This window comes from Nyctereutes procyonoides, unplaced genomic scaffold (genome assembly GCF_905146905.1).
Source record: "Nyctereutes procyonoides isolate TBG_1078 unplaced genomic scaffold, NYPRO_anot_genome, whole genome shotgun sequence".
Lineage (NCBI taxonomy): Eukaryota > Metazoa > Chordata > Mammalia > Carnivora > Canidae > Nyctereutes > Nyctereutes procyonoides.
In genome coordinates, this window is record NW_026575041.1 from 2674237 (window position 1) to 2700046 (window position 25810).

The 25810-nt window shown below is 35.4% G+C and overlaps 1 protein-coding gene and 1 pseudogene across 2 annotated transcripts in view; both read right to left on the minus strand.

Annotated features, from left to right (window-relative positions):
- Positions 1–25810, minus strand: part of RAB6A (RAB6A, member RAS oncogene family) — an 84102-nt gene that overhangs the window by 16506 nt on the left and 41786 nt on the right. The window contains exons 2-6 of one of the 2 annotated variants that reach the window (XM_055320575.1): positions 21121–21179; positions 12941–12994; positions 11435–11540; positions 9288–9399; positions 3654–3747 (exon numbers count right to left, since the gene is read on the minus strand). In XM_055320575.1, the coding sequence (XP_055176550.1) occupies positions 3654–3747; positions 9288–9399; positions 11435–11540; positions 12941–12994; positions 21121–21179 (425 nt within the window). Of the gene's footprint in view, positions 1–3653; positions 3748–9287; positions 9400–11262; positions 11369–11434; positions 11541–12940; positions 12995–21120; positions 21180–25810 lie in introns of both variants that reach the window. The other variant, XM_055320574.1, reaches the window with a different exon arrangement.
- LOC129506867 (U2 spliceosomal RNA) lies at positions 13078–13229 on the minus strand (annotated as a pseudogene).

Below are 25810 nucleotides of genomic sequence, written 5' to 3' on the forward strand. Positions count from 1 at the left end.
ACTGCTTTTAAGGCTTGAATAAAAATGAGTCAAAAAATTTGAATTTCACTAGGTTTGTTCTCCTACTTCATGAAGACTTTTTTTTTTTTTTTAAAGATTTTATTTACGGTATCCTGGGTAGCTCAGTTGGTTAAGTCTGCCTTCAGCTCAGGTCATGATTTTGGGGTCCTGGAATTAAGACCTTCTTCGTTGGGCTCACTACTTAGCAGGGAGTAGGCTTCTCCTACTCCCTTTACCCCTCCCCACCTCACTTGCCCTCCCAAATAAATAAAATCTTCAAAATAAATAAAAATGTTATGTATTTATTCGGGGGAGAGAGCAGAGAGGTATAAAGAAATAAATAAATTTAAATAAATTTTGTATTTATCTATAAAAATAAAATAAATTTATTTAATTAATTAATCAATTAAAAAAATAAAGTTTAAAATCATTAAGCAATTCTCTAATCCTAGGAGGTATTCCTGGAGACAATCTACCATTCTAAACATCTCTGTCCTTTCTTACCTTTGTTTAGTTATCAACTACCCCACTCTCTACCAAAGATAGTAGGATGGAGGAAAATATTCCTAATTTCTACAGTAGGCTGTGTGGGCTTTAAAAATATTTGTCTTAGGGAAAACTTCTCTCACCAATTTCCCCCACTACTGCCAAAGTTTCCAATGGCATGATAAACATTCTATTTGCAAAATAAGTACTGAACTCAAACCACACAAGGTGCATTGTCCAGAGTCAGGAATTGGACAATGGTTATTTGGTAGATTTGATTTAGATTTCATTTAGGAAAATTTGAATTTTTCCATATAGTTAATTTATCAAGTGATATCAAAAGGAATTTTTGTGTGTGTGTGTGTGTGTCTTTGTTTTTAACGCTGGGTTGATACGTAGTGCAACTAAAAGAAAAAAACGATTTCTTCAATTTATAGGCATTTAAATAATTTTTAAAATGATACCCTATTTGGCGCAGCCAGGTGGCTCAGAGGTTTAGCGCTGCCTTCAGCCCAGGGCCTGATCCTGGAGACCCAGGATCGAGTCCCATGTCAGGCTCCCTGCATAGAGCCGCCTTCTCCCTCTGCCTCTCTCTCTGTCTCTAATAAATAAATAAATAAATCTTTTAAAAAATGATACCCTATTTGATTAGTTTTTAAGCTCCTTTATATAAATGCATTTAAGGAATAGACAACCCATAAAAAGTAATGTGATGTATTTCTTAGCTAATATTTAAAATTAGTAATCTTCCCACATGATAGAAATATAGGCCATATAATTAATCACTGACAAAGGGGAAAATTTTAGCCTATTATTTAAATGTACTTATTAACATAAGATTTAAATTCTTTTTTTGGTTTCATTCTTTCAATCAGTAGGGAGAAGGGGGGAAGTGGTTCCAGGATTTTTGTCTTAACTAAATTATGTAACAAAGCAAAGGTCTTTAAATATTGAAATAAAATTCTAACATACTATGGTACTCCCTATAGAATGCAAAGTAATGGTTTTTGTGAGGTAAGAAAGAAGCTAAAAAAAAAATTTAAAGGCAGCTCTCTTCCAAAATTTGAAAACAGTAATTTTGATCATATTTATATTTAAAAGATAATAAAATCAGGTCTCAAAAGATTCAGGAACTTCAGCTAATTCAGATGTTCAGACATATCTATATAAAGAGAAATAATAAAGTAGCAAGTAGGTTTTGAATTCAGGGTAAGATTGTGTCGTAAAAGAATTCTCTCTTCATTATCACTGGCTAGCTATATCCGTATGTATGGGTCAGGCTTCTAGAAAAAATCATGTGCCTAGTGCCGAAAAAGTTCTAAAATTAGATTGTGGTAATGGTTCCACAATGCTTTAAATTCACTAAAAAATTCCTGAAATGTATATTTAAAACATGTGAATTTTGTGGTATGGAAATTATGCTTCAATAAACCTATTTAAAAATTATGTTTATAAAATAACAAATGAACGACATATATAATTTTCTTGGCATCCTGAGAATTAACTTGGAAGCAATTACATATTATGAAGATACAACTATCACTAGTGACCACTGTATGCTGATGATTTTAGACTTCCAAATCTATAAGATTATTCGGGGTCAGGCCTAGGGGGCCACAGCAATCCCTTTAGACACTAATCCAGACCAAAAGATGTTTTCGGGAATACCATACTTTGACATATAAGCAACTTGGGCATTCATATCCTTATCAAAATGTCTATAATAGATGAAAGCTAGATGAAGCTACCCACTGCTCTTAGAACAGTAATAAGTGATAATAATTGTGCTACCTTTTATTACTCAAAATTTTTAATTGTCTATGGCTCCTATGAGTTCATTTACTTATCATTTTCTAAATTCCAGAGACATTGATAGGTCCTGTGAACAATAACTTTGATGGGAGAAATATTTCCAACATAATGTGGTAAGTTCTAGGAGACTGGTTTCATGGGGGTTAGGGAGGCCGGAAAAAACACGGAAAAGTATCATTTATTGCTAAATAAAATAGTCAGCAGGTATGGTATGGTAGAGAATGTCAGAAAAAATGGTTTTGAAGAGCTGACATCTAAACTGAAACTTGAAAGGATGAGTAGTTATCAGTCAGGAAAGAAGAAACGGAGTATTCTAAGCAAAGAGAACAAAACCATGAACAAAGGTTTAGAGCCATGGAACAGTATACTAGGGTGTCTGGGTGACTCAGTCAGTCAATCTTATCTGCCTTCAGCTCAGGTCATGATCCCAGGGCCTGAGATGGAGCCCCACATTGGGCTCCCTGCTCAGTGGGAAGCCTTCTCTCTCTCTCTCTCTCTCTCTCTCTCTCTCCCTCTCAAATAAATAGAAAGAAAGAAAGAAAGAAAAGAAAGAAAGAAAGAAAGAAAGAAAGAAAGAAAGAAAGAAAAAAAGAGTATACTACAAGGAGGGAATTAGTGACAGTTCAAAATTACTTACATGTATTTCAAGGCAAGGTGAGATGGGACATAAAGAAACAATATACAGAATTTTTCATAAAGCTCAACTTATTCAGCTTAAAGGATTTATTTTAGCTTTCTATTGATCATCTAAATGAACAACTAATTTATCACTTTGAAAATCCTATAAATCTGGGACCACTACTTTATGATAGGTAGCACTAAAGAATTAAGCAGTTGAGTTTTTGGGTACTCCATCTTTTAGAAAATAGTTTGATAATGTGAGGTGTCCCCATATTTTCCAGCTCTCCCAAAACACGCCTGTTATAAACATGGTTAAAGCAACAGCAGGTTATTAAGGATACGGTAACCAGAATGTACCTCCACAACTACAAGCAAAATACCATTCCTGACAGCAAATACTTGCTTTCTTTTGTCATTAAACTCTAAAAAAACAAAAATAAAACCCAACTACCTCGAAACAATGCAGTCCTGATGCAGTCAGGGTAAGTTTACAACCTTGCAATCATAATGAAATAGTTGTCCTGTGCACAATCTATGAAGTTTGGCAAGGCTTTCCTCCTTTTCCAAGAACTATGCCACATTTATATTTTTTCACTGTACAGTATATGTTGCTAGTTCATGAGGCCTGCTGTTACCAACTAGAAAAAAATCTTATACTAGAGAATACTCACACAATTATTTCATAGAATCTTTTTTTCAAATTGATAACCTCAACTCATACTCCAAACACTTACCTGCTTTACGTTGTATCCTGCTTTTGCACTTGTTTCAATAAACATAACATTCAGCTCTTTGGCTTTCCTTTCTCCTTCCTCAATTGATACTTGCCTGTAAAAAAATTTAAAAGATAAATTCTTCTCTTTGCAAGATGATATTATAAAAATTATAAATAAGATTCTGAAAAGAACTTTGAGAAGGGTGCTAGTTATACAGATGAGACTAGTTTGAAGATCCATCAATCTGCAGTACACTTGAAATTTGTGCACTTCTGAGTATACACCTAACAAAACAAAATTTTTAAAAGGCATTTTTTTAATGATTTGCTTTTACTTGGCTGGGCTCATTCTGTATTTTGTTTTGTTTTTAAAGACTTACTAGTCTACTATTTTCTCTTAATATTAGATCATAAGAATTTAGTCTTCTAATGAACTTCCATGTAAAATAATTTTTATGACCAATTTGTCAATTTGCTACTATAATTTATGTAATCACTCCCCAAACTTAAAAATGTAAGTTTTCTTCAAATTTTACTTGAAGAAAAATGCTGCTATAAACATCTTTGTGCATAATATTTTGTACACTGTGGGTCATTTCTTTAGGATGGACTTTGTGAATTTCTCTAAGTGGAACAAGTGAGTCAAAAGACATGTATCTCTCTTGATACATTTTATAGGGCATTTGGTGATGCATTATAATTACCACTATGTCTCAAATTGTATACACTCTTCAAGTGTAAGATTATGTTACTTATCTTGGTATTCCTAGTGTCTAGCTGGCACATAGGTATTTAATAAATATGCAAATGTTTCTAATTAAATGTATCTAAAATATCAACTAAAAAACCCTGCTTCCTACAACACAGAAAACCAATGCAAAAGAATTACCACAAGCTCTCACCACGATCTACTACCATTAATATTCTACCTCTAGTCCCGCTACTATAAAGGAAAACTGTCCTTACTCCCCAAACTTACACCTCTGTACTAGGTTGCACTCTCTTATCTATAAGATAGTATTCTAGAAAATCTCCACTTCCTAGAAGAGTCAGGAAAGAAAATGAGTATTCTAAGCAAAAAGAATAGCACAGACATTCTGATATAACAATCCAACTGTTAATGTTTTTCTGAATCTGCTTGTTTTATCCTCGTTCTCTATATTTACATGTGTATATAATGTTAAAAAAAACACATATTTGAAAATAAGTTGACAATTTGTAGCCCGTTAGCCCTCAGTATATCAACAGTGTGAATGTCTTTAAAATAAGTCTGTCAGATGCCCTAAAATTTACTCCTTGGACCTCTTCTCTATTTACAATTACTCCCTTAGTGATTTCATGCAGTCTTACAGTTTTAAATACCATCTACCTGCTGATTACTCCTACACTTATATATCTAGTCTTGACGGCTGCTCTGAACTCCAGACTCCATATATCCAATTGCCTACCTGACATCTAATTAGATATTAGGGTATCTAACAGTAATTCTTCCTTTCTTTCTTGGAGAGGGACAGAGTGGGGAGGTAGAGAATCTTAAGCAGGCTCCATGCCCATCTCAGAGCCTGAACATCGTACAAACCTGAGAGCATGATCTGAACTGAAATCATGAATGGGATGCTTACCAACTGAGCCACCCGGCACTCCCTAGCAATTCTAAATTTAAAATGACCAAAACTAAAAAAAAAAAGAGAGAGACCAAAACTAAAGTCATGATATTCCATTCCCAACCATTTCTTTATATACTCTCTCCCTATCTCAGCTAATGACAGTTACTCAGGCCAAGAATCTAGGTGTCATTCCTGACTCCTCCTTCTCCCACAACCCATAACCTGTCCATCACTATGTATTCTATCCATTGCATGAATATCTTGACAGTTCCGTCTTCAAAATGAATCTGCACTTGATCACTGAACACTGTACAAGCTATCATTATCCTTGTCCAAGTCATCATCATTTCTTGCTTGGATTATAGTCTCAATTACCCTCCTTGCTTCTACTCCTATGTATTTTCAACAGAGCAAAGAGTGATCTATGAAAGGTTATTCTTCTGCTTGAACCCTTGAATCTCATTCAGAGTCCTTACTTTGCCCCACTTGACCTGGCCTTTATTATCTTTTCATTTTTTTTCAATCTCATTTCCTCCTACACTTTCTATCATTCTCTTTACCAACTATATAGGACTCCATGCTGTTCTTCAAATAAACTAAGTGTATTCCCAACTCAGGGATTTTCCATTTTCTGGGCCATGAGCTTTTAGGACCTTTTCCTCCTCTAGATATTTGCAATAGTTGACTCCCTTGCTTCCTTAGCATGTTTCCTCAAAAGTCACCAGTCATCTTCTCAATGAAGTCTTCCACTGGTATCCCACCTAGTATTTCAAACTCACACTTGACATTTTATATTTCTTTTTCCGGATTTATTTTTTACTCTAAGTATGTATCATTATCGAATATACTATGTATTTTAAAAATTATTTTGTTTTTACTTATTTACTGCCTGGTTCATTCTCTGAAACAAAAGTTCTTTGAAGATTTGTCTTTTTTGTTCATTACTCTATCCTAGAGTATCATCCTCTGAAATGTAAGAGATAATAAATACTTTTGAATGAATATTATGAGTCAATGACTATCTTATACATAAACGATTCCTGACAGAAATTCTTTCTAGTTTACAACAATGGTCCCAAGTGTGGTTTGATTTTGTCAGAATCACTTAGAAGAGTCACTAAAATATAGATTCAAGGGTCCCACACTAAACTAATTACATTACAGCATCTAGAGGTGGGACCTAAAACCCTAAAATTTTTTAAAAAATTTAAAAGTTGATTATGATCCTTTATATGATCCTTATAGCTAGAATCTTAAAAGACGACCATAAATAAGCCATACTTACCAAATGATTCTCAGTTTTGAAACATTTGGGAATCACTGCTACAGATGACAGAAAGTACTGCCCATTGAGGTGTTTATATTGAAACAATGAAATAGATATGCTCTGGTCTTTCCTCCAAGTTTTTACCAAAAAAATACAATTCTCAGTGTGATAAAGACAATTTAACTTTGAATAATTTTTTTTTTAAAACTTTTTCTCCTCATTACAAGTAATTTTTAAAAAAGATTTTTATTTATTCATGAGAGACACACAGAGAAAGGCAGAGACTAGGCAGAAAGAGAAGCGGGCTTCCTGAGGGGAGCCCAATGCAAAACTCGATCTTGGGACTCCAGGATCACGCCGTGAGCCAAAGGCAGACACTCAACCACTGAGGCACCCAGGTGTGTCCAAAAGTAATTTTTTAAAAGACCAATCATTAACAATAAAGTCCTCCATAATCCTACTCCCTTCTCAAAGATGTGTAGTAACAGTTAAATTCCATGTATGCTTATGTAGATTTGTTCTAAGCAAAAGAATATATATATCCCTATCATCTTTTTATGGATATATCATGCTATACATACTAATCAAGTGAAATTTTTAAGCTTCATGTGTTAGACATCAACAAATTCCTCTCATTCTTTTTAGTAGCTACAAGTATTTCATTTATAAAATGCTACTGCTATTGATGGGACATTCAGATTGATTTTTTTTTTTTTAGTATTACAAATAACGTGGCAATAAACATTCATGTATGTTCATTTTTTTCACATTTCTATGGGTGTATCTGTGGAATAAATTACTGGAAATGGGTTTGAGTCAATTAAGATTTTAAATTCTGATAGTGTTGAACTGTTTAATCCCCAAATTATATTAGTTATATGGGTCACCTGGGTGGTTCAGTCTGCTAAACGTCTGCCTTCTGTTCAGGTCATGATTCCAGGGATTCTGGGATGGAGCTCCACAGTCAGGGGGAGAGGCTGCTTCTTTCTCTCCCCTTTGCCCCTCCCCCTGCTTGCGTGTTCTCTCTCTCTCTCAAATAAATAAATAAAATCTTTAAAAATATATTAGTTACATTTTCAGTATAATAGAGTTCATTTATTTAGATTTTTGGTAATACTGTGCATTATCAATCTTCTGAATAATGGTTGGTCTAATATGTGAATATGATCTTTATTCAGATTTAACCAATCTTTCTCTTTATGCCTTTAGGATTTCATGTCATGCTTATAAAAGGCCACCCACCTACTACCAAAAAAATTTTCTTCTAATGCTTTTTTAAAAAAAATTTAAATCTTTTACTCATTTTAAAGTTAATTTAGTGGGGGATGCCTGAGTGGCTCAGAGGTTGAGTGTCTGCCTTTGGAGTGATCCTGGAGTTCTGGGATCGAGTCCCACATCCGGCTTCCTGCACAGAGCCTGCTTCTCCATGTCTCTGCCTCTCTCTGTCTCTCATGAATAAATAAATAAAATCTTTAAAAAAATTAAATTAGTGGAATGAACAAACCTTTAATTAAAAAAAAATGTGAACTGCTGAAGGGTGATAGTCTGGTGAAAATTAAGAAACACAGTAATTCCAAACCAATGAACAAATATTACCTTGAAGAAAAAAATCACTTTAAGTATAATTTAGATAACTTTCCAGGATTTGTGTACTTAAATGAAATGTTACACAATAAAAGAACAGATGCTATATGCATCCTTTTAGATAACTCTGGCTATTGTAATAGACAACAATTCAGATATACAATTTTCCTATTTAAAAATGAAAGTACTAGGGACTTTCAACTATAAGAATATATACCTACATGATCTTCAAATTCTCATAGTGGAGATAAATAAAATAGTGAAAATTTATATTGCTAATTGATATCCAATTATTTTCATAAAGGAAATATGATCCTTTACTTTTAAATCATGAAGGACTTTTTTTGTCATTGTGTTGCCAATTCCAAATGAGGTACCATGGGAAGGAATGGGCTTAACATTTCCACAAGCCTCTTAACATATTGCATTTCTTTGTAACATTTTAATTAATAGTACAAGTTCAATACCCAAACTTCAATATTCATCTCATGAATAAACAAACAGCAAATAGTAAAAGTTTCTACTATTAAGTAAAATGCTCAAGACCATTTAAAACAGAAAGAATATCCAGTAGATTACTTAGGATGCTGAAGGCAGATATTCAAGCCATGGGATCTAGAGTGAATGTTAATAATTTTGCATCCTGTGACTTGAATATGGCTTTGCTCATTTGACTAAGGTATTACAATCAAGCTATTCAGTTCAACTACACAGTCTGGTTCAACCATACAATTTAAAAAAAGGAAAGAAAAACTACACCACTGAATTATAATGAATATTTATAAGAAGACTACCAAAAGACTGTGCATTTAATCATTATGAATAATTTTTAAAGACAGGATTTGTTCTTAAAACATTTTGTTCTTTAACAGAACACTGCTCATGTTTATGAGGCCTAAAAAATGCAAAATAGTTACTAGCTTCACTTCACGTGTAAACAATCTTTTCTCCCCCATGTGTAAACAATCTTGCACGAGAGTTATTTACATATGGGCTTACCCAAAACAAAAAAACTCATTTTCCTTTAACGACTGAGTTTAATGTTTATATTTCAGGTTCTCACACTACAGAAAAGAGGGGTATAAACTTAAGAATTAAACATGTTTCCTTTCAAGATAATTCTTCAGTAATAAAAATAACAGGCTGCTTAACAAAGAAATCAAACATTCAATACACATACAAAATCGCTCTATACCTCTTGTCAGCAAGATCTGTTTTATTTCCTACTAGCATGATGATAACATCACTTCCTCTTTCTGTTCTGACATCATCAATCCATTTTGTAGTTTGCTGGAATGAGTTAACATCTGGTATAGGAGGGTGGACAGAGAGATTAGTGTTACTGCAAAGCCTCCCCAAATGACAGACCAAAAACAAAACAAAACAAAACAAAACAAAACAAAAAAACAAAACAAAGAAACAAACCCTGGAAGTTGGGGGAAGGGGTGGCACATTAGGACTCACTTTTAATGTGCCTGCAACATAACTCCATTTTATCTGAGTACAACTGTCAGTGATATGCACAAATCACAAAAATAAAGTCCTCAAGGTTCCTTTTACAGTATAAAATTTTGGAACATGACCAAATGACTGCAACGTACCATATGTAATTGGGGGGTAAAAAAACAAACAAACAAAAAAACACCTTTTTAAAATGTAAAGACAGCTATGGCAGATAATATGGTGTCACATTGCCACAATGTTTTTTGATTACTTACACATACCCAGCATGACAAAGAAAGCATCTCCAAAAGTAGGTCAGCCAGTAAATCCCAACACATCCAGAAAATTTATAAAGACTTTAAATAGCTTTCAACACCACTCTGTTTGCATTGCTTATTCAGTTTGTGATCACTTTAACTTGAAGTTTATTAGTTTAATGCACCAGAATCACTTGTAACAAAATTCAACTTTCCTAGCACTGGATTCTAAGTAGAATACTTTGATACTTTTTACTTCTTAGTTCCAGAAAAACAGTTCACTAATATTTTAACCACACGGACAATTTTTAAAGAAAAATACACCAAGTTTCACTTGATTTGGTTAAAGTAAGCACAAACATTTTAAAGCTGCAAAACTTGTCAATGCACAGTAATGAACATACACTTTTTTTTTTTAACAAGTAGCAACCCAAAGTAAAGCTTCAAGAAAAGAAAGATTGCACATAGCACCTAACCCACCCACTCCCAAAAAGGGTCTCTGAATGCAAACTTATAATTCTGCCATTGCAATTATTAAGTAGATATGACTTCTGGTTGAGCAGATATGCAAAATATACAGTAAGAATATCTCTAGCTCAAATCAACAGTTTATGTAAGATTTCTTTATAGTACGTTATGATGTAACATTATTCTGGTTTTCCTACAAATTATGGACCACTATATGGAATTTTGGCTTAATATTGCCTAATATATAGAATAAAACAATTTACAAAGACAATTTTAATCAGAGAGCATTTCGCTGTCAGTCACCATATACTGTGGAAAATTTATAGGCACTTAAAATGCCAAAAACATTATTCAGTCTTTAGGGGAAAAAAAAGGAAGATCATTACTTGTTTTAATCTATTTAAAATTTCTTCTTCAAGAGAAGTGAAAGTGTAATTTGTTAGCAACTAAGTCAGTTACAGAATCCAGATGTAATTCAAATGAAAATTAATAGAAAACTGAACATTACATGTTTTCTCTGCCTTCCTCTATAGAGAGAGGATGGCTGGAAGTGGAAAGCAGAGAAAAGTTTGCTAGCAGAAGCTTTTAATAGCCTCAACAGAAAGCCGTGGAGGACTTGAAAATTTTGGCAAGAGGCTTAAATGCAGATTATTTCATTTTAGATAAATCTGAGATCAAGTTAAATGAAAAAGGAGACATTCTTCCAACCATAATTATGGTATGACTTAGGGATAACAGGATACTAAGAAAGCCTTGGAAAGGATTCATAATTAAATCTAAAGGAAAATTTCCAGGGCAAAAAAATTTGGCACAGTGGAAATGAAGCATGTTGGTACAAACACCAAAGCAATTATGTATGACCTAGCTGCTATATGATAAGGTTTGCTATGACAAAACTCATTTTTACATGCTAGTATAGAAAACAAGCACAAGACAAGAACATGCATGCAGCTAAGCTAAAGGTTGAAAGAAGATTAGAAATGCGTAATTCCCCCCACTCACTTGTGATATCATAAACAACAACTGCCACAGTGGAGTCACGAATGTAGCTAGGAATCAAGCTCCTGAACCGCTCTTGACCTGCTGTGTCCCATAATTGCAATCGTACCTAACAACAAAATCAGTCAAACAAGCAAGAAAAATAAGAAAGGTCAACCCGTTGCAAAATACCTACTTGTGATATCGTAAACTACTACGGCTGCAGCAGAATCACGGATGTAACTGGGAATGAGGCTACGGAAACGTTCCTGACCCGCAGTATCCCACAGCTGCAGCCTGATCTGTGGGATGGGAAAAAATAAATAAAAAAAAAAAAAACCAAACTCATACTAAAAGGAAAAAAGAAATAATGTTTTTAAAAGGGGGAAGGTGGAAAGAAGGTAAAAAGTAGACTCATGCAAAAGGTTGAAGGTATGTGAGGAATGAAAATAACAGAAAACTCCTTTCCTTTTTCAAAAGGGAGCAATATTAAAAATTTGCTGGCTCTTGATGGCACATGACTTAAAAATGGCAAGGTGAAAGATTTCATAGAATCAGAAATACAGCTCCTTTTGTCACTCCCTATAACGTCTCTCTGAATCTTATGCCTTCCAGATAGCAAAAAGTAGACTCTGTTAATGTTCAAATAGTAAACATAAAAGGTAAAAATGAAGGTAAATGCCAATGAGCAGCCCTGGTTATCAGAGTAAAGGAATGAATGTTTCTCTGAAAGCCTCTCTGAAGCTAAAATGTGTCTTTACTATTGGGTCCAGAACATTTTGAAATTGGGTCTCTGGCTACTGAGCTTATTTCTCCTACACGTTTCTTCCCAGAACATTATATATAACCTAACAAAAAGGAGAAATATCTTTTTCCAACTCTATATAACAATTTCTTTATTACTTTTCACATCTACATTTGAGGAAAAGCCTAAAAACAAACATTAAGTTATTTTACCATTATAAAGCAATTTCTAAGCTTTCAAAATTTAAGAAATGACATGCTATATGTTAAAACATAAAATAGAACAACTAGAAGAAAAACTCACACACTTCTAGGAAATAGCATTAGAGATACAATAATGTTTTTTGGGTGTAGGTCTTGAAATACTGCACTTAAGACAGTTACTGTTTAGTTGATAATCTCTTTCAGGGACAGTAGGCTAGAATAAATAATTTATACTATGCTTAAAAGGGGAGCATTCCAAAAGATAAGTGTCTAAATCCAATAAATAAATACACATTACTTCTCTTCAGTCACTTTGATATATACATCATATTCTGATAAATATTTTGAAATTCACAAATCACGCGGCATTCAAATAAAATATTTCTGAATGCCTCAAGAGTAGCACTCAAGAAGTCTTTAGCAGCTCTAATTTCTTCATGAAAATACTCTTTTCGTAATTTCAATGCTATTTGTTTATCGTTTTTCCAAATCAGTATGACAAATTTTGTCAGCAAGCCTAGAGCATTCAGTATTTTCTGAATAACTTGGCTTTCTGTCCTCTTTGGATTTTATTTAGGGATTAAGTCAGAATGCTACATACTACCACTTTAATAACAGTTTTCCCCAAAGCCTATAAACTAACTTTGTCAACTTGCTAAAAGCTCCTTATGGTGACAATCATCGATTATAGCTTTGATCATAGTTTTCCATCCTGGAGTGTTGCAGAAAATTGCACACTAAAAACATTACTCACTGTTCGATCCTCCAAGTACATTGTTTTTGATAAAAAGTCAATACCAATTGTTGCCTATAAAACAGAATAAAACAAAGAAGTTAAAAAATAGTAATAGTTTAATGGCAGTCAGCAGTTTAAGCAGTTAAGGTTCAAATGGTAATTATGATTGTAGGAGAAATAATGAATAAACACATAAACATGTCATAGCCAAGTATGAATGAACAAAATTTTTAGTGATATTGGTTTCTATATACTGAGCACATGCTGTGTATTATACTTGATCTTAGCCAAAAGGCCGAGAAGTGATACATGCCATATATTAAAGAATTCTTTTAGGCCCTATACATGATCATTTCTAATCCTTATATATCTCTGCAAGGTAGCTACTGTCATCCTCACTTTTATCATTTTATAGTTAACAAAACTGGGCAGACTTTTATTAAGAAAGCAAACAAGCAAGCCTAGCTAGCTTTCTCCTTTATCTTAAACTATGTGACTGTGTATTTCAATTACATTTCTAAATTCAGGTCTTAAATATATATAACCTAAGTACTAATTGTATCTCTTGACATTCAGTCTGGAAATGTATATCCTGTTCTCCTCAAGGCTGGGATAATGGGTTTATAAACTATAAATTATTGGGCAAAACCATCTAACTGACAAACCTGAGGAACATACAGGAATGGTATACATTTAAGAAATCTCACCCATAGAAGCTCATTTAATCAGACAATGTGGCAGAAGCAGCTAATTGTCTATACAAATATCCATCTTCCTGTTCCTTATTAAAATGATCATTTATTTAAATCCATACTTTTACCACTAAAAATACTACATTCTCTAGCCTTCTTTGAGCTTTAAATAAATGGGATTTATTCAGTTGAGAGGTAGGCTGGTTTTTTTCCTGGTTTTCTTCCTGCCTGGATATAGATACAATGGCCAGAACTCCAGGAATCATTCAGTAACCATGAGGCAATCTCCATATGGAAGTCATATATTAGGTCTGGTTAAACAAAAGTGTCTTAGTCCCAGATGTACTATGGTGCTGCTACACAAGCCCTGACGTACTCTACTTCTAGATTTCTTTTATAGGAAAAAAAAATTTCTCATGTCACTTACTAATGTTATTTTTGTATTTGTTATCAACAGCCCAAAATAATTTTTAATGGCTACTGACAGAAATATGCCGTATCAGATCTCACAGCCAACACGTTTTAAAAATTAGTACATCGGGATCCCTGGGTGGCTCAGCGGTTTGGCGCCTGCCTTTGGCCCAGGGCGCGATCCTGGAGTCTCAGGATCGAGTCCTGCGTCGGGCTCCCAGCATGGAGCCTGCTTCTCCCTCCTCCTGTGTCTCTGCCTCTCTCTCTATGTCTATCATAAATAAATAAATCTTTAAAAAAATAAATAAATAAAATAAAATAAAATGAAAATAAAAATTAGTACATCATTTATACACCAAACTCATAAAGACAAAAATTAACCTGAAAAACAGCCTGTTTCTGCTCTTTTCAGTTAATTTATGCCAAGCCGGGCAGCCCCGGTGGCACAGCGGTTTAGCACCGCCTGCAGCCCGGGATATGATCCTGGAGAACCAGGATCAAGTCCCACGTCAGGCTCCCTGCATGGAGCCTGCTGCTCCCTCTGCCTGTGTCTCTGCCTCTCTCTCTCTCTCTCTGTCTCTCTGAATAAATAAATAAAATCGGGGATCCCTGGGTGGCGCAGCGGTTTGGCGCCTGCCTTTGGCCCAGGGCGCGATCCTGAAGACCCGGGATCGAATCCCACGTTGGGCTCCCGGTGCATGGAGCCTGCTTCTCCCTCTGTCTATGTCTCTGTCTCTCTCTCTCTCTCTCTCTGTGACTATCATAAATAAACAAAAATTTAAAATAAATAAATAAATAAATAAATAAATAAATAAATAAATAAATAAAATCTTAAAAAAAATAAAAATAATTTATGCCAAGCAGAGCCTAATAGGAAAAAAGTCAATCAGCCACAAGAATTAAACCAACACCAGGAAAAACAGACAGAATGGCTGGAAAACCAAACATTATCAGCTATTCCAGCATCTTGAATGTTACTGATGTGAAACTAATTCAAACCTTCATAAAAGATGGATGAGACATTAGTGTTGCCTCTTGCTGATCTTTATAGAAATTCAGAAGGCAATAATTATAGAAGAAAACAAAGGTTAGAGAAAATTCTCCCACATATCTTAATTTATAGCTTCACATTATTTTAAGTGTTATTAATTCATTGTGTTGGGAAAGTCTACTTTGTAAAAAAAAGAAAAAGAAAAAATTAAACTGGTAACAATTCAAGATTGAACACTGGCTTACCCAAATGTATCAGCATCAAGATAATAATGATAAACTATAGTTTAGATATATTTGTATTTGAATGCTCTCTGTTCATAAGAGTGTTTATTTGCCCCAACAGCAATTTTATAAAACATTGCAGATGTAAACTAACTATTCTGACTTCCCACATACTGGTTTGTCACCTGTCCTGATGCTGCACACAGCCAAAAGACCCATCAACATCATGATTTACCATTAAGGGACATGATATCTACTCCTACATAAGAGTAATTAAGTAAGGAAAACAAGTTTTTCTCTGTATCAAGCAATGATAATCAGCTTCCTTCTGTGGTCCAAACATATAAAGTTCTGTTGCCTGGCTGCTGCTTTCCCCAGCAGGAAATAAAGAAAGAGTAAGACTTGAGAAAGGCAAAGATTGAGTAAAAGGAAGAAAACAGTGGATAAATTAGAGTCTAACATTGACTAACAGATAAAGAGAATGAAGAAAGGCAAAGGATGGAGAAGGAGGATGCTGATACAAGATCCATTTTAGAAAGGTAATCATCCAATAATAAGTATGTTTGTATATATTTATATATATGAAAGTTGTAGATGTACATTTCCCTTAGATATCTTTGTGCCACAGTACTTAGGAGGGAACTTTGAGGAGTCTGTCAATTTTAGAAATGAGTCATTACAGGGATACCTGGGTGGCTCAGTGGTTTATTGCCTGCCTTCGGCTGAGGGCATCATCCTGGAGTCCCAGGATCGAGTCCCGTATCAGGCTACCTGCATGGAGCCTGGTTCTTCCCCTGCCTGTGTCTCTGCCTCTCTCTCTCTCTCTCTCTCTCTCTCTCTCTCTCTCTCTCTCTGTGTGTGTCTCATGAATAAATAAATAAAATCTTAAAAAAAAAAAAGAAATGAGACATTACAATAAACATAAAATTTTACTTATGCAAGGTGAACACTGCTTCTCGGCCTTTTGGCTAAGATCAAGTGTTATGCAAGATGATCAAGTTCTAGAGATCACTGTGCATATTATAATACTATATTGTAGATTTAAAAATCTAATTAGAAGGTAGATTTCATATTAAGTGTTCTTGGCACAGTTTGAAAAAAAAGAACTATTCTCTTCCCACTCCCCATAAAGAAACAATACTTCTGATAGGAGAAAAAAAGAGTCCTTAAAAATTAAAATTAAAAAACAAGAAATCAAATATTAGATGAGAAAAACAGTCCATCCAGGGGGTATTTTATTTCTATTGGTAACAAACTAGAATTTTGTTTGTTACAATTTAAAGTTTTAACTTAAAGAGCTTAAGGATGTATTCAACCACCACCATCTTCCTGGGCAAATTAATTTTATTTAATTGTTTTAAATGTTTTAATGTCTTAAACTATGCCACACTGAATTTATGTTTGTTTGGGGTGGTTTTTCCATTTAAGATGGAAATACTTTATTCAAATCCATCAGAGAAATGGTCTGTAACAAAATGTGTTTTAAAGCACACATCACCAACTATATATGAAGAGTATGAGTATACACTGCTACATATAAATTAACTGATCAGAACTCAGCTTTTCAATGTTAAAACAGAAAAAGCTTCTCTGTAAAAGCAGCAACTTTGTGACATTTTTAACCTTATACTCCTTTCCTTCTTCTTCAAGGTCTCCTTCAACTAAATCCACACCAACCTTATTTTTTTAAAAAAAGATTTTTTACTTATTTATTCATCAGAGACAGAGTGAGGCAGAGACACAGGCAGAGGCGGAAGCAGGCTCCATGCAGGGAGCCTGATGTGGGACTGGATCCCGGGATCTTGCCCTAAGCCAAAGGCAGACACTCAACTGCTGAGTCATGCAGGTGTCCCCACACCAACCTCCTTATAATCCTTCTGAGGGGCAGCCATGTCCTCACAGGCTTCAGAAAACTCTTCCTCCATGCTCTCAGCCACATACCAGTGAATAGAGGCATGCCTGACATACATCAGGTCAAACTTGTGGTCCAGGGAAGCCCAAGTCTCAGAAATGTCCGTGATGTTGCTTAGCATGCACACAGCTCGCTGTACTCTGGCTAGGCCTCCACAAGGTACCACAGTGGGAGGTTTGTAATTAATGCCAACTTTGAAGGCAGTGTAGTACCAATCCATAAACAGGATGATCTTGGTGGCAGTGGCAGCATACCATACATTTACCATGGTAAGGATCACATTTCACCATCTGATTGGCTGGTTCAAAGCATACAGTAGTGATCTCTGCTACAGAAAACTGTTCATTGAGAGAGATGACAGAAGCATACGTGGCCAAAGAGAATTAGATGCAGGGATAGGGCACCATCTTGGTTTGGAATTCTGTCAGATCAACATTCAGGACTCCATCAAATCTGAGGGAAGCGGTGATGGAGGACATAATCTGACCTATCAACCTATTTAGGTGAGTATAGGTTGGGGGTTCAATATTGAGATTTCCACAACAGACACATAGATGGCTTCATTATCTACCATGAAGGTGAATTTATGTTTACTGTCAATTTTTAACAGCCTTTGATAGAAATCTTCTACATTCAAAGTAATCTCAAAGGTTAGTCTGAGCAATATAATCTTTCTCAAATAAAAGAATGAATCTTGAGATGCCTGGGTGGCTCAGCGGTTGAGCATTTGCCTTTGACTCAGGACGTGATCCCTGGGTCTTGGTCAAGTCCCACATAGGGCTCCCTGTGTGGAGCCCACTTCTCCCTCTGTGTATGTCTCTGCCTCCCTCATGAATAAATACAATCTAAAAGGGGGGGAATAAAAGAATGATTAATCTGAAACAAAAAACAGGAAAATGAATGAATCTACTCCAACTGTGGGAATCTTGAGCTTATTTATATTAAGCTGAACCATGTAAAATTGACATTTTATCATTTTTTAAATTATTAAAATAGCAATGTAATATGGTTCAAGCTGATATAGTCTAAACTGTTAGAAAATCTGTGGGCTTACAACTGGAAAAAAAAAAGTAGTGAAAAAGAAGAGCAACTTTAAGAGATCCAATTCCAGGCTCTCTAGTTAGAACAGTTTTTTTTTTTTTTAATTTCGTTTTGAAATAATGCCTAAATTTTGGTCAGTTAAAGACTCTTCTGGCCCACCGATTTCCTCCTTCTTAAATGAAATTAATTCATTGCAAAGGAATCATACATAGAACATGAATTATTAACATAAAATTTATCATTTTTGTGAGGTAAAACTTCTCTTAAACTAAGGTTGATATATATATTACATATGGCTCATAGAATCCCAATAATAAATTTCTAGCAATGAGACTCTCTCTTTATCCATTTCAGAAGTCTTTCTGTCGTGTGTGTGTGTGTGTGTTGGGGGTAAAGTAGGGAATCTTCAAATGGTTCACTGAAGAACTCCATCTGATAATTAAGTTAGCAGCTAACCACATAAGGTCAGTTCATCATATTCAAATACTTAATTTACTGTCAAGCAGATTTCCCCAAATAAGAATGTAAGGCACTATATTGCCTAAATTTTCTTATAAGAGCTAAACTAAAAGAACATCTAGGATTGTATCTGTTATAAAAACTTATAACTCACATTGTTAATTAGTGTCTCCTATTAATGCCAAAGTGCAATGATACTTTAACTTCATTAGCAACTTTTCCACAAAGAATCAAAATCTTTCCTTATCTGTCAAATTCTACCAATATCACTACCCTTATGTCAACATCACTACCCTTATATATGACTGACTCAACAGCAGCATGAGGAAACAGAAATGGCATTTTGGTATGCCTGAAAATTCTCCTTAATTTCACTGAGAACATGGGTATAACAAAATTCTTGAGAAACAGCCAGAAAAGGGACTTCTGAGTGGCTCAGCGGTTGGGTGTCTGCCTTTGGCTCAGGGTGAGATCCCGGAGTCCCGGGACTGAGTCCCACATTGGGCTCTCTGCATGGGGCCTGCTTCTCCCTCCGCCTATGTTTCTGCCTGCCTCTCTCTCTCCCTGTGTCTCATGAATAAATACAATCTAAAAAGAAAAGAAAAGAAAAGAAAAGAAAAGAAAAGAAAGAAAAGAAAAGAAAAGAAAAGAAAAGAAAAGAAAAGAAAGAAAAGAAAAGAAAAGAAAAGAAAAGAAAAGAAAAGAAAAGAAAAGAAAAGAAAAGAAAAGAAAAGAAAGAAAAGAAAAGAGGGGATCCCTGGGTGGCTCAGCGGTTTAGCACCTGCCTTTGGCCCGGGGCGTGATCCTGGAATCCCGGGGATCGAGTCCCAAGTCAGGCTCCCGGCAAGGAGCCTACTTTTCCCTCTGCCTATGTCTCTGCCGCCTACCCCTTGTCTATCATGAATAAATAAATAAAATCTTTAAAAAAAAAAAAAGAAAAGAAAAGAAAAAGGCACCCAGAGAACTCTAAAAAGGCTCTAGGTAATAAGTCTTTTAGCCTGAGACTGAGTCCTAGTTCAGATTTTTTAGCTTATGGTAATGGTTCTACTCCCAAAGATTTGAGCTTACGCTTTTTAGGAACATTCCAGATGCGGCTCAATAACGTCAATACATTTGTTAATCTCTGGAAGTGGTATTTATAGCTATTCTGATGAGAAGATACAGAGCATTGCTCAGAATCAAGACACTGTACAAGAGAGAATGTCCTGTAGGTGAAGCCTATAGGCCGTAAAATTGCAGAGACCTAGAAAATCTGGAATATTTGATCTAAAAGAGTCCAGAAAAAACCAAAGCACTCTGAGCTAAGTTTCATTTCTAAACTTGTTCTTTTCATGTCTTATGAGTTGGCTAAACCATTTCTGAAATATTCAAAAGAATGATAATGAAATATATACAGTATAAACCGATTAGCTTTTTAAAAACTGACTTTTCTAAAATGTCAGATTTAGGTTTCAGTCATCTCTGTTCTATGATCCTTATGGTATTTATTTATTTGTTTATTTAATATTTTATTTATTTATTTATTCATGAGAGACAGAGAGGCAGAGACACAGGCAGATGAAGAAGCAGGGTCCACGCAAAGGAGCCTGATGTGGGACTTGATCCCGAGACTCCAGGATCATGCCCTGAGCCAAAGGCAGATGCTCAACCACTGAGCCACCCAGGTGTCCCATCTTTATGGTTTTTAATAAAAGGCTTAATTAAGACAAATGCCTTTTGGGATGAGAAAAATGTTCTTAATCTTGATTGTGGTGGTAGCTTCATAGGTGTACACATCTATCAAAACTTATAAAACGTAAAGAATTAATTCTTTACTACTATGTAATTTTAAGAGTTCTGTTTTGGATAACAGTTCTTTGTCACGTCTTTTGCTTGTTTTAGGTTTAGTTTACTTTTCTAGTTTCTTAAGGAAGAAGGTTATTGATTTATTATATTTCTTCTCTCCCTTATAGTACTGCTTTAGCTGTATGCTATAAGTTTTGGTATGTTGTGGGTGTTTTTTTTTTCACCCCATTTGTCTCAAAGTATTTCTTAAATTTCCTTTGTGAATTCTTTCCCTTGGCTATTTGGGAATGTGCTGTTTAATTTCCACATATTTGCGAATTTCCCCAATCTCCTTCTGTTAATGATTCCTAATTACATCATTAATTTATTTTTGACTTTAGGTATAGATCAAAGGTCACAGAATCCTAGGCTGAATCACATAAGAGAATATCTACAGTCACTCCTTCTATCCCAGATGGTATGGTACTTAGTGATAATCTTTCAATGAACTTGGAAGAGGAGATAAAGAAATCAAGTGAAAAGACTGAGGACTATGAGTAAAATCAGTTATACTCTGTACTTCTATAGCATTTTACATTTACAGAAAGTGCTTTTATGCAAATAAGTGGATTTTTAAGAAGACCTTAAATATAGTACTTCTAACACAAAATAGAGACAACCAGCAAGTCAGGAAAATAAAATACCTGATAGGTGTTGTCAAAACTGTCATACATGAATCTGGTGATCAAGGATGTCTTTCCAACTGAAAAGAAAAGGAAAAAAAAAGATTCATCAGTTAAAACACTACATTGGGTTCTTAAGTGATTGTTCTACAGAGAACTGCAATTAAAGTCAATCGGAAATATCTGCAATGGTTCTACTACTAATAATTTAGGAACATATAGCCCCTAGCTTGTTGAAACTCCTTTCTCTAATAACAGATAATAATATCTCAAATTAAGAGTATTTATTTAGTGAAGAGTTGAAGGAAATGAAAAGATGGAAGAAAATAATCAATTATGTTGATATCTCTAATTCACAAAGGCCAAGCAAATATTACTTTGGCCCTAACAAAGAGAACCAGGATTAGACTTGAGAAGAAACCTCTTTATAGATCAACAGTTGAGCTATGAATTTCTTCATTAGTAAATAGTACATATAGTTTTCATTGAAAACAAAAACAAAAACAAAAAGAAAACAAAAACAAAAAAACAAACGCTCACCATCCTTTTCACATAAAAGAGTCAAATGCATACTGTATTTTACTGGTGGTACAGAAAATAACAGGAACAAAGTGAAAATTATGTATATCATACCACCTGTATATAACTAATGTTGGCATATGTTTTTCTGAAAACTTTTTAAAATACTTTATTTATTTGACAGAGAGAGCATGCACAAGTGTGTGCTAACAAGCAGGGGGAGCTGCAGGCAGAGGGGGAGGGGAAGACTAGCTCAGCATGGAATCCAATGCAGGGTCCTGGGATCATGAGCTGAACTAAAGGCAGACACTTAACCAACTAGGCCACCCAGGAGCCCCTGAAATATTTTTTATATATAAAAATAGGCACTTAAAGGTAAAACTCTAGAACCATTCATAGGAAGGTCAGGAACAATATACATACTACTGTTTTTAAAACTGACTGTAATCTGTATCAAGTAAATGTAAAAATCTGAAGAGATAAAAGGCAATATATGCATTTCAGAGAAGGAAAACAGTGATGATGAATAAAAGCAAGGGACTATAAAATACATAACAAAGAAATATAAAATAGCTTGTTAAAATACTTTTTATTCAAAGGATTAAAAATTAAGCATTTTATTTTTATTTTTAAAAGATTTTATTTTTAAGGTATCTCTACACTCAGTGTGGGGCTTGAACTCACAATCCCAACATCAAGAATCCCATGTTACTGGGATCCCTGGGTGGCGCAGCGGTTTGGCGCCTGCCTTTGGCCCAGGGCGCGATCCTCGAGACCCGGGATCGAATCCCACGTCGGGCTCCCGGTGCATGGAGCCTGCTTCTCCCTCTGCCTGTGTCTCTGCCTCTCTCTCTCTCACTGTGTGCCTATCATAAGTAAATAAAACAAAAAAATAAAAAAATAAATAAATTCTTTAAAAAAAAAAAAAAGAATCCCATGTTACTGACTGAGCCAGGCAGGTGCCCCTAAGGCATTTTAAATATAATTCAATATAGGCTCCTGGTAAATATATTGTTCTTGTTTACCTCAAACCTCCTGTAAAATGGTATGCAAAGTTAAAATGATTTGCTTCATGTTGTTTTTTCTAAAAGATTATAAGTTCCGGGGGTCACCTGGGTGGTACAGTTGTTAAGTGTCTGACTCTTGGCTTGGGCTTAGGTCATGGTCTTAGGGTCATGAGATCAAGCCCCACCTCGCAAGATCAGTGTGGAGTCTATTTGAGATTCTCTCTCTCTCCCTCTGTCCCTCCCACTCATGCTTGTTTGTTCTCTCTCAAGTAAATCTTAAAAAAAAAAAAAAAAAAAAAGATTATAAGCTCCATATTTGTCCTTACACCATCAGAGCATAACAAAGTTTGGTACATCCTACTAAGCAAACAACATGTTACTGATACTTAACACTTTTCACAAAGTAAAAAAATATAGGAGTGTTCAAAGTAAATCTTATTTAAACAAGTGATTTCATTAAAAATACCTTTACCACAAAGCACAATTTTATTAAAAAACATTATCAAGGGACGCCTGGGTGGCTCAGTGGTTGGGCACATCAGCCTTCAGCTCAGGGCACAGTCCTGGAGTCTGGGGATCAAGTCCCATACCAGGTTCCCCTTGAGGATCCTGCTTCTTTCTGTGTCTCTCATGAATAAATAAAATCTTAAAAAAAAAAAAAACCAAAACATTATCAAAACACATTAAGTCTCTATAGCTTATACAGCCAAGGTTATGTGTGTATAATAATGCAAAAAAAATTTTTTTAACTAGCCTGGGTATTTTTTTTAAGAATAAATTTATTTTTTATTGGTGTTCAATTTGCCAACATACAGAATAACACCCAGTGCTCATCCTGTCAAGTGCCCCCCTCAGTGCCTGCCACCCAGTCACCCCCACCCCCTACTCTCCTCCCCTTCCAAAGATATAGCCTGGGCATTTTATAGGACAATGTTAATCTTGATATTAACTCTATAAAGAGGAACTTTATTTCCATTTTTTAAGAAACGATAACTCAAAACTTTAGTAAATTGTCCAAGGTTAATCAGTTTATTCTCTGCTGACACATGATTCTATTCCATTTCTAACCAAATATCATGTTCTTGGGCGGCCCTGGTGGCTCAGCGGTTTAGTGCCGCCCTCAGTCCAGGGCCTGATCCTGGAGACCCCGGATCGAGTCCCACGTCAGGCTCCCTGCATGGATCCTGCTTCTCCATCTGCCTGTGTCTCTGCCTCTCTCTCTCTCTCTGTGTCTCTCTCATGAATAAATAAATAAAATCTTAAAAAAAAAATCATGTTCTTCCCAATATATTAGTTTCATTAGTAAAAAAAAATTAACATGCCATAATGGCAGAAGAAATTATGTTGCACTACCTACCTAGCCTCCAGGTGTTCAAGAACCTGAACACAGACCATAAGAAAATAGAAAATAAAAGATGGTATATCCTTGAAAGAGAAACAGAAAAGTGTGATTTTCCAGTCTGTAATTTTTTGCTTGAAAGGGTATCATCCGTATATGGGTTTCTAGCAGCAGAAACCCACCACCTAAATGACTTGAGGAATCAGAGGACAAAGTTCAGGGCACAGAACAACGAGATTGGGGAGAGGGAGGTGCAAAGGCAGAGAACTGCAAAATCTGCATTTAAAACATCTCCAATGGGGTGCCAGGGTGGCTCAGCGGTTGAGCATCTGCCTTCAGCAATGGGCCCAGGGTCTGGGATCAAGCCCCACATCTGGCTCCTTACAGGGAGCCTGCTTCTCCCTCTGCCTATGTCTCTGCCTCTCTCTGTGTGTCTCTCATGAATAAATCAATAAACCTTTAAAAAAAATAAAATAAAACATCTCCAAATCTTGGCTGGTTTCACAAACTACCTATGTGGATTTGATAGGAAGACTTCAGGGTTCCCAGGTCAAAAGCAGCAGCTGAATGTTGAAAGAATGAAGCTACCAGGGCACTTGGGTGGTGCAGGTGGTTAAGCATCTAACTTTGGTCATGATCTCAGAGTCCCAGGATTGAGCACCCATCAAGCCCCACATCAGGCCTCATGTTGGGCTCCCTGCTCAGCAGTAAGTCTGCTTACCCCTTTCCCTCTGCCCCTCCCCCCACTCTTGTGCATGTGGACGCGTGCGCACACACTCTCTGTCTCTCAGTAAATGAATGAAGTCTTAAAAAGAAAAAAAGAATCAAACTATTGTCCAACATAGGGAGTTTAAAGTTTGACCTTGGCCTTCTAAGACAAAAACAACAAAATCCAAAATCCAGAATCTCTTCATCATGTCCACCATCTAATTAAAAAAAAAAAAAAGACATGCAAAGAAATAAAATATAATTCATACTCAAAACAAAAAATAAAAAAAAACAGGTTCCAAGATGACCCAGATGTTACAGTTAGAAGACAAGAATTTAAAAATGCTATCATAGATATACTCTAGGTCTTAAAGGAAGATATACACATTAGAGATGAACAAAAGACACAGCACCTGGATGGCTCAATCAGCTGAGCATCAAACTTTTGGTTTCAGGTCAGGTCATGATCTCAAGGTCATGAGATCAAGCTCTGTATGGGGCTCTGTGCTCAGGAAGGAGTCTGCTTAAGATTCTTTCTCCCTCCCTTTCTCTCCCCCTCTACTCCTCCCCTGCTCATGATCTGTCTAAAATAAATAAAATCTTAAAAAGAAATAAAAAAAGGTGAATCTCCAGAGAGAAACAGAAAAAAAAGAACCAAATGTAAACTACAATTACAATAACTGATAAGAAAAAGTAACTATTTATAGACTTAGCAGTAGATGAAAATGGCAGGAGAGAATAAAGGAAACTGAATACAGATTAACATAGTATGACTGCAGTTTCAGGAAAATAAAAGAGAGGGAAATGGGGGAAAACATTTGTAGAAATAACAGCCAAAACGTAGTAAAAGACAAGAACCTACAGATCTAATTAACTCCAAGCAAGATAAATATAAAGGAAATCATACCTTCGCAAACTACTAAAATCAAAGAATAAAGAAAAACCTTGCAAACAGCCAGGGAAAAACACATTGCACATGGGGATGGGGGGTGGGGGTGGTGGAGTAGGGGAAGTGAAGGCAGGGAGAGAGTGAATACAAATTTTCACTAATTCCCTCACAAAGAAAATGACAAAAGACAATGGAATTATATCTTTAAATTTCTGAAAGAAAAAATTATTTCAACCCCAAAATACTATA